We start from the raw sequence: 9,316 nt of genomic DNA, 5'->3' as shown, positions 1-9,316 counted from the left end.
TCCATAAAGAAATGTCATCTGTGGAAGCCGTAGTACTGTAAAAAGCACGACCAATCATTTTAGCCGGCCCGGCTAAAGTAACTGGATGGCCTACCTGCCTGTCAGCGTTCCATCTGTGCACAAACTTATCTCGTGCCCTCATTGGTCATGTGCGCGTTCGTGTGTGTTGGAGGAGGGGCTCTGTAAGGAAATGGCAGATTTTTTTCCGGCTGTTTATTTTCAAATTCTAGCGATCTCGAGCTGGTTTCTCCAAAATGACCTACCCCACCTTTAATCTAACTTGCCTAGTGCTGTAGAACCCTGTATTAGGTTGCCTAAAACAGCTCACAAACGACTCCACATTACAACATCATTTGTGAGTCAGAAGCAAGTGTCTGTGTGCTTGTGATGTGTGTGTGCAGCTCTGTTTGCCAAACATGTTGTCTTCTTTTGATCCTCAAGATACGCCTTCAGCAAAAACAGGGAACCAACCATCCTCGCTAAGAGCAATCCGAGTCTTAACTTTGGGACTGCTCGTACGATGAGCAAGAATGACATTGCCCGTGTCAACAAGCTTTACCAATGTTAATGTAAGTGGGAAATAATGCTATACTCTCCAAAACTGCGGGAAACTTTAACACCGCGGATACATCAAACTACTAATACAGCTGTCACAGCAGAACAAGAAAAAAGTGGTTGAAATATTGTTTATCTGAATCTCATTGTTTTTTTTCCTCACCAGCAACGGAAGGAAAAGGTCGGCCTCCAGATACGTCAACCCCCCGGCTTCTTATGATTCAACAGATCTGCTGTTTAACAGTGGCTAGCTTTCTGCTGAGGTCTATCAATCTCGATGGCTCAGCCTTTCTTTCAATCAATGGTTAAATCAATCACTCACTTTATTGATTTTGAAATATACACTTTAGGATATGATTATGGTTTGATGAAAAACATGTTGATGTAATGAAATTGCTGATCCATACTGATGATTTTAATGACTTTGTATTTATCTTTGCAATGAAGTTAGCAATTTGCTCAATAAATATTCTGAAAGAAATTTCAAGTGATTTTAAATGTATTTTTATTAGAAATTAGGCTGTAATTACTCTCACTTTGATCTATGGATGAAATGCAGAAGAAGGGGTTTTTGTAGGTTTAGTCATACGGTGCATCAACAGAAATAATGCACATTCTAAGCAGTGGTGGGAGAAATACTCTGGTAGATATCTTAAGTTAAAGTACCAACACTGTAATAAGAAAAGAAAGTTCAATAAATAATTGTCATACTGCCTGTTATATGGGAGCATGTTTGTATACATTTCAGACAATTATAAGACTTCATGAAGATTATAAACTGATAAAGACTTTATGAAGATTGTAAACTGATATTGCATGATTATTTGTCCGTGTTGAAATAGATTTAGATGCTTTTATGCATTAGATAAACAGTTACAATAATAAAACAATAATTAGTGCCCGTCGACCAAACACAGGCTTTTGCTAAAGTAATGACTTGATTGATTCAAAGGTGTGCAGTTTAGACGCAAAGACAAATTCTTTATTTTTACTCTTCAAAAATGGCACAAAAGCTCAGATTCAAAAGAGAAGAAGCCTGTGAGAATTACTCTGTGAGGTAAATATGACAAATAACCAAGAGAGAATTGCTCCCATTGGAAATTGTAAGTGGACAACATTTATTGTCAGTATAATAAAAATATAAATTAATATCATTATTCAATCAAGGGGCTTACTTTTCATTTCATTTAATTTCAAACCTTTATTTATCCAGGTTGTATCCCATTGAGATCATTGATCTCTTTTTCAAGGGAGAACTGCTCAAGTAAGTTCACATGAAACATTAAAAACATAAACAGAACAACAAAAGGACATCATACAGTATCATTACAGGGATTACAATTTACATAACTATCCACATGAACAGGTACCAACAGCTTCCGATTCAGTAGCATCCAACCGAGCTTTAAAAACATTTAGTGGCACCAGATTGCTCAGTTTCCATTTCAATTGCAGACTATTCCAGGACAGTGGAGCTGCGCATCTAAATGCTATCTTCCCTAAGACAGTCCTAGCAGTTGGCACATTTAATAAAACCACAGCATCCGATCTCAGGCAGTAGCCACTTACAATTCGCCGTGAGATCAGGGAGCAGATGTAGGATGGAGGTTTCCCTAACATGGCTTTATATATAAAAATGTACCAGTGACTGAGCCTCCGTACAGTTAGCGAAGGCAAACCAGCCCTTGCATATAGGGTACAGTGATGGGTTAATGCTTTACAGTTTGTCACAAATCTCAGTGCACTGTGATACGCAGCATCTAACTTGACCAGGCAATTGGCAGGTGCATTCATATAAATCAAATCACCATAGTCCAGCACAGGTAAAAAGGTCACAGTGACTAGCCTTTTCCTGGCCTCAAGCGAGAAACAGGACTTGTTCCTGTAGAAGAAACCTAGCCTAACCCTCAGTTTTTTAAGCAGGTTATTGACATGATGTTTAAAAGTGAGACAGTCATAAAGCCAGATACCAAGGTATTTGTAACAGGCAACCACTTCAAGTTTTATTCCTTGCGTAGTTACAATATCTAAAACAGGCTCTGGTGTCTTTTTAGCTTAAAAAGATAAAGTTCAGTTGAATCGTGCAATTCGAAAATATTGGATCCTTTTTGTGTACAGGACATTATGGCAATGTTTTGTATCACTATAATATTGAGAAACCCTGGTTTAATTTCCAACAATGCAAAATAAGTTGTATTGTTGTCATACATTTTGTTTTTAGGTAACATCCAAACCTGAGAATTTTGCCCAGGCATCTGACAATAAGCATGACATGGGAGCTTTAAAAATTGTGATGACATCAAAAACCTAAATGTATTTGGTACAAGTATTCTCATTAGCCAGCTTGCAGATGACACAACATTATTCCTAAAGGATAAACATCAGATTCCAACAGCTATTATTAAAATTGAAAGATTCTCCAAAGCGTCAGGCTTAACTTTAAATATAAAAAATGTTGAACTTATTGCCATACATGATACTCCACTGAAAGACATTTGTAATATTCCAATCAAATCAGAAATAAAATACCTGGGAATTTACCTTTCTAAAGACAAAAAGCAAAGTCAGTCTTTCAACATTGAAAACAAATTAAAGGAATGCAAGGCTAAGTTAAATTCATGGCTCCAAAGAGACCTTTCAATACTTGGCCGAATATATCTGACAAAGATGGAATCCTTGTCAAGATGCATTTAACCATACTCTAATGCCATCCCAAACAAACTGATTAAATACTTTAACCAAATTAATCTAAACTTCATTTGGAGAAACAAACCACATTACATGAAGCAAGGTGATATGGTTAAAGAAATGATGGATGGAGATTTAGAAGTGATTGATTTTGAGTGCCTTAATGGAACTTTAAAAATGTATTGGATCAAGTATTGGATCAAACATACCAACTCCTTCTGGTACTGCGTTCCAAATCATATATTTAATAAAATTGGAGGTCATTTCTTCTTACAGCAGACTTTACTATTGATAAATTGCTATAAAAAAATATAGATTTCCTGTATTCTGGTGCATTTTAACAGGTGGTTTGATACTTTTATGTGGCTATACTAGCATGAGGAAAATGATGGGTACATTTTGTAATTTCATCCAGTAGTAAAGAAAGGAAACATATTTGATTATTAATTCAGAGCTGTCTTTGAATTAATAAAAAGCAGTTTAAATGCCCATTTTTTGTACATTTATATACAACAATAAATATTTGTGAGTGCATTGAGAGATATTGTTGTGGAGAGTCATTTATATATAAATCGCAAAATACATTTGTGAATCCTTCTGTGAGCATTTATTAATATTGAGACTGATCTGACTCCATACGGATGTTAAGTTCACCTAGGAATGGTATCATTGACTTAAATGTTCAAATAAATGTTGCTCTTCTGTCTATATTGGTCATATGATGCCCCTTGACTGAAATGTTTCCTGTTCAATATCCCCACTGATTTTCTTAAAATCCTGGGATGAGAGTCCACATCACAATTTACTCTCAACTGTCATTTCCCTTTCATCACTCACCTCAGCAATGGACCTCTCTCCACTGTCCCTGTATTCTGCCTCTGACTCACTCTCAAGTGCCTAGATGTCAAGAGAGGTGGTGAAGTGATCATTATTTATTGAGCAGTATACTCTTTCACGTTGAATCATAACAAGTCATACTGAATGTAAATACAACTGACTCTAAAGTAAGTCCCAGTCTGTGACATTGGACATTTTGAAGACTCAAAGTCCCAAGCAGTAGGTAGAATATTAGCTAGTCTATGTAATGTGCACAGAAAATAAATAGTTAACTGAATACTGGGATGGAAATAGCCTATAAGCCAGGGGTACTCAAACTTTTTTATTAAAGGTCGACTTGTGAACTTTATACAAGGTCATTGGTCCGGATCAATGCCAGTAAAGTTGCGGTCTGCAATGCGTGTCACGCTCACGCACACAAGTAAATATATATGCACGTTCATTCTCACAATCAGACACGCGTCAGACACAAGACGCGCGTACACAATGATGTACATATATTTATCAGAATCAGAATCTTTTTTTCCGGAGTTTGAGAAGCCCTGCTATAAGCACTCAGTAAAACATAAACACACACAAAAAGCTTCTGAATGATAAGAAGTAAATTAAAACATAATGCACATTACCATTTTGAGAGAGAGTACCTAAGTTAAAGAACTCAGAAAAGAATCTCTTATCGAACTGAGGCTCCAGTAAAACACACTGACTGCGTCTCTACATGGACATCAGTAAGCCGTTTATGAGTATTATCCCGGTTAGGATCATATTGGGGATATGGTGTTTACATGAGCACAGAGAGATCGTGTTATTCATGTTCCCTGTTTACATGATAAATACTAGTAACCTGGCATTTCGATGCCTTTTCTCATCTAAACTATTCAGTATTTGTATCTCTCTATCATGACATAAAGACGAAACTCCTCTCCAGAAGTGAGACGCCGCCATCACTGTTAACCGATTAACTGCTACCAGCTGATGACTTACTTTCCTCTTCTTTGAAAAAAATGTTCTTATGTCCATGTTGTCTGGGGGAGAAAACATATCAAACCGTCAGCTTTGATTTTCGCTGTATTAACCATTTCCTGAACATTTGGTGTGTGTGCCTTACCTCCGCTACCGGCATCACTTCATACAACAGAATCTGAGCTGTCCAACTATGACAACACTCCTTGAACATGCGCGCGCTATGTGAGAATCTGCCTTGGTACAAAGTAGCAGTGAAAACATGGTACGGAGTTTCATTGATTTGGGCATTCTCTCAATAAGCAAGTGGAATGGATTTCATTTGATAGTGAAGCACTGACACAGCGCTCTACAAAGTGCGGCGAGTGGATAGACCGATTCACGGACTTTCCGCATAGTAAAAGTGGGGGGGTCTAAACTAATCATTTGAAAAAGTGGGGGGGACTTGTCCCACCCTCATATAATGGCTGCGACGCCCATGCCCCATAGTACTACACTTTGGAATAGTAGATATGTGTTGAACAGGAGAAAAAATCATTATTTTATGAAAGCTGGTTTGAGAGAAATATATGGTCCATAACTGACTTAATGGATTCTGACGGCAATCTCTTGGATTATGAACAATTCTGCGCTAAACATAACTTCAACCCCCCAAAATTAGACTTTATTGAACGTCATAAAGCACTTCCTCAAGAATTTGTACTTCTGACAAGAAATGTTATGGCTCACCAAACCATACAACCACAACCGCCCTCATTATTTATTAAAGGAATTTTAATCATGGATACAAAATGCAATAATCAGTTTATAAGGAAGTGTCTTACTGAAAAATGATTCCCTGGTAGACTAAACAGAAATGAGATCCTACATACATTTGACAATAAGTCGATTAATAAGTTAAGAACTATGTATCTAACATTCCCTATTCCACCCAAAACAAAAGAAACACAATTCAAAATTGTGCCCTGCTATTGCGTTCGCATTGCTACTGCTGTGTTCATGCTGCTGCTGCTTGCCTGCCCCACCACCACCCCAGCTTCCACCCCAGCTTCCACCTGTAGGCTCGGGGTTAGTTTGTTTGTTTGTAGCCTTTATTTAACCAGGTTAAAAATCCCATTGAGATCAACAATCTCTTTTTCAAGGGAGACCTGCAGTACATTGGTTACACATAAAAACAACAGAAAACAAAAAGGACATCACAACATAATTACAGGGTTATAAATTAGCAACCTATTCACAATGACAGGTATCTAATAAAATTTCATCCAACCGCGCTTTAAAATGATGCAAGGGAATCAAAATGCTCAGTTTAAAAAAAAATTGCATAGTGTTCCAAGCTAGAGGGGCAGCGCACATAAAAGCTTTAGTACCTAAAACAGTCCTAGCACTTGGCACAAGTAATAAAAACACATCCTGGGATCTCAGGCAATAGCTACTTGCCACTCTCTGTGAGATCAAAGAGCATATATAAGTTGGGAGTTTACCCAACATAGCTTTATAGATGAATATGTACCAATGACTGAGCCTCCGTACAGTAAGTGAAGGCAGACCTGCCTTGGCATACAGGGTACAGTGATGAGTAAGTGCTTTACAGTTAGTAACAAATCTCAGAGCACTGTGATAGGCGGCATCTAACCTTTCCAGGCAATGGACAGGTGCATTCATATATATCAAATCACCATAGTCCAGCACAGGTAAAAAGGTCACAGTGACTTTTCCTGGCCTCAAAAGAGAAACAGGACTTGTTTCTGAAAAAGAAACCTAGTCTAACCCTCAGCTTTTTAAGCAGATTAATGACCTGAAGTTTAAAAGTAAGACAATCATCAAGCCAGATACCAAGGTATTTATAACAGGTAACCACTTCGAGTACTTGTCCTTGCATAGTAACAATATCCAAAGCAGTCTCTGGAGTCTTTTTAGCTTTAGAAAAGAGCATTACCTTGGTTTTCTCAACATTTAAAAGAAGCTTAAGCTCAGCGAGCTGAGTCTGAATAATGTTAAAAACAGCCTGTAATTTAACAACCGCCTCCTTAATCGAGGGACCTGCACAGTACATCACGGTATCATCCGCATACAAATGTAAAGTAGCTTCATCCACATTTTCACCTAAACTATTGATGTAGATGGAGAATAAAAATGGACCTAAAACAGAACCTTGAGGAACACCATTAGCAATGTTCAACCACTCAGAAGACAGCCCATCAAAATGAACACATTGGGACCTTTCAGAGAGGTAGTTCACAAACCACCCCACTGCATGGGTGGATATGCCAATACTGAGTAGCCTCTGCTTTAAGATGCGATGATCGACGGTGTTAAACGCTTTAGAAAGATCAATAAATAGAGCTGCACAGCTCTGCTTTTTATCTAAAATACTTGTAATGTCATTCACCACTTTCATTGTGGCAGTGATGGTGCTATGTTGCTTTCTGAAGCCTGACTGATGTTTAGACAGGATATCATTTTTACATAAAAACACCTTTACTTGTTCACTCACTAGGCGTTCGAGCAACTTCGCCAGAACTGACAATTTAGAGATTGGCCTATAGTTATTTAAAATAGTTGCCTCCCCTCCTTTCAGTAAAGGCAAGACATAAGCTGACTTCCATACTTTTAGAATTGCATTTGTGCTGAGGGAGAGGTTAAAAAGAGAAGTAAGAAGTGCAGCAATAAAATCTGCATTAGTTATTTAATCATCAATCATCGTGCTATGTATATCTGTGGAGTGATGATGCCCGAGCCTAGTCGCTAAACTCAACTATGCTGCTTCTAATAAACATGTTAAAGAGATACTGAACTATACATCTGACAAAATGAAGGCTTTTGTGTTTTACAACAATTTGAGAGAATACATCTCTAAAAGTGAATTTCACCCCACCCTCTCTACAAATGAGCGAGGAGGTGCCAGAAGGTGCTAATATATATATATATATATATATATATATATATATATATATATATATATAATTCCAAAGGTGGTAAAGACCTTTCAAATTTAGCAAGAAGCTGGTAAAGACCTTTCAAATGTATTAATAATTGTCATATAACAAAAATACTGATCTAATAACAGAGATTTGTTCTTAAATCAACTTTTTTATGGAAAATCTTTTATGTGATTTTATTTAATTTGAAATAAAATGAAAGACATTCACAGTTAATGTAATTAGATATACATTATTAATGCCATACATGTTTGCATACATTCACAGTAAATATTTCTTCAGTATGATAGCTGTCTAACAGAAGTTAAATCCATGTCTCACCTATTCTAAGAATGTACTTGTCACGATCTGTCTGTGTTGTGTTTTGTCTTGTCTTTTTCTGTCTCTGGTTTCCTGTTTTACTTTGAAAAGTGTTTACACCCTGTCTTGTCTGTTGATTCCTGTCTCTGTGTTTGCCCTCCTGTGTCTGATTTCCTGATTGTGTTCACCTTGTGCCCCTGTGTTTTCTCCTCCCTCCTCACCTGTGTCTTGTTGTGTGATTAGTCTTGTGTGTATTTAAGTTCTGGTTTTTCTGTCTGTCTTTGTTAGATCCTTGTTTGTCTTTGACTGTGTCACGGGGTAGTGTTCTGTTTTCGACATTTAACCTTGGAATAAAGGAATTATCTTTGAAATCTGCATTTGGGTCCTCCCTGCTTCACTCAACCCTGACAGAAGGATCTAACTAGTGATGGCAAAATGAAGCTTTGAATGAAGCATCGAACCACTTGGACAATTGTGTCGGAAATAGGTTCATTTCTCGAAGCTTCAGTTACAGCGACCTCTCCTGGCGAAGTGCAAGGTTGCAGTGGGTTTAACGTATCTTTGCCTTGAAAAACATTCGATGCACACACACACAAGATTGAATATCATGTTCTATTTGCAATTAAAGATTGATAATTGTGTGTATTGGGTTATTGAGAAGAGACTAGAGAGTGCTGGAATTTTGTTTGGGTGGAGAGGGCCTTTTATCAGTTAATAAAGTATTAAAGTTGAAAAGGAATGATTAAAAGTTCATCTGTTCCAGGCTTTGAACCAGCTGCGCGGAGGACATCGTCGCTTCGGGCCGCCGGCTCTATCCACTGGGCTATCTATACCTTAAGTCAGTAACATGGTTTTTATATTAGTCTTAATTGTCTTTTTGTTCACAACTTCTCCACATTTTGAAGTGTTTCCCGAGCCAGAACGACCTATCTTTCTTCCTGGCTTGCTCTATAATGATCCAATTAAAATGGAATACCAACAACAACTCAACAGCAACAATGCAAACTACGACAACAACCCACATATTGCGC

General features: G+C 37.6%; 1 protein-coding gene across 3 annotated transcripts in view; it reads left to right on the top strand.

Annotated features, from left to right (window-relative positions):
* Nucleotides 1-1,457, top strand: part of LOC117471639 (low choriolytic enzyme-like) — a 4,465-nt gene extending 3,008 nt beyond the window's left edge. For 2 of the 3 annotated variants that reach the window (XM_034116777.1, XM_034116776.1), the window contains 2 exons: nucleotides 442-569; nucleotides 722-1,457. In XM_034116777.1, the coding sequence (XP_033972668.1) occupies nucleotides 442-568 (127 nt within the window). In that variant the 3' untranslated portion in view covers nucleotide 569; nucleotides 722-1,457. The remainder of the gene's footprint in view (nucleotides 1-441; nucleotides 570-721) is intronic. The other variant, XM_034116775.1, reaches the window with a different exon arrangement.
* Nucleotides 1,458-9,316: the final 7,859 nt, after the last annotated feature.

This window comes from Trematomus bernacchii, unplaced genomic scaffold, assembly GCF_902827165.1.
Source record: "Trematomus bernacchii unplaced genomic scaffold, fTreBer1.1, whole genome shotgun sequence".
NCBI lineage: Eukaryota > Metazoa > Chordata > Actinopteri > Perciformes > Nototheniidae > Trematomus > Trematomus bernacchii.
This window is presented reverse-complemented; position numbering and strand designations above follow the sequence as displayed.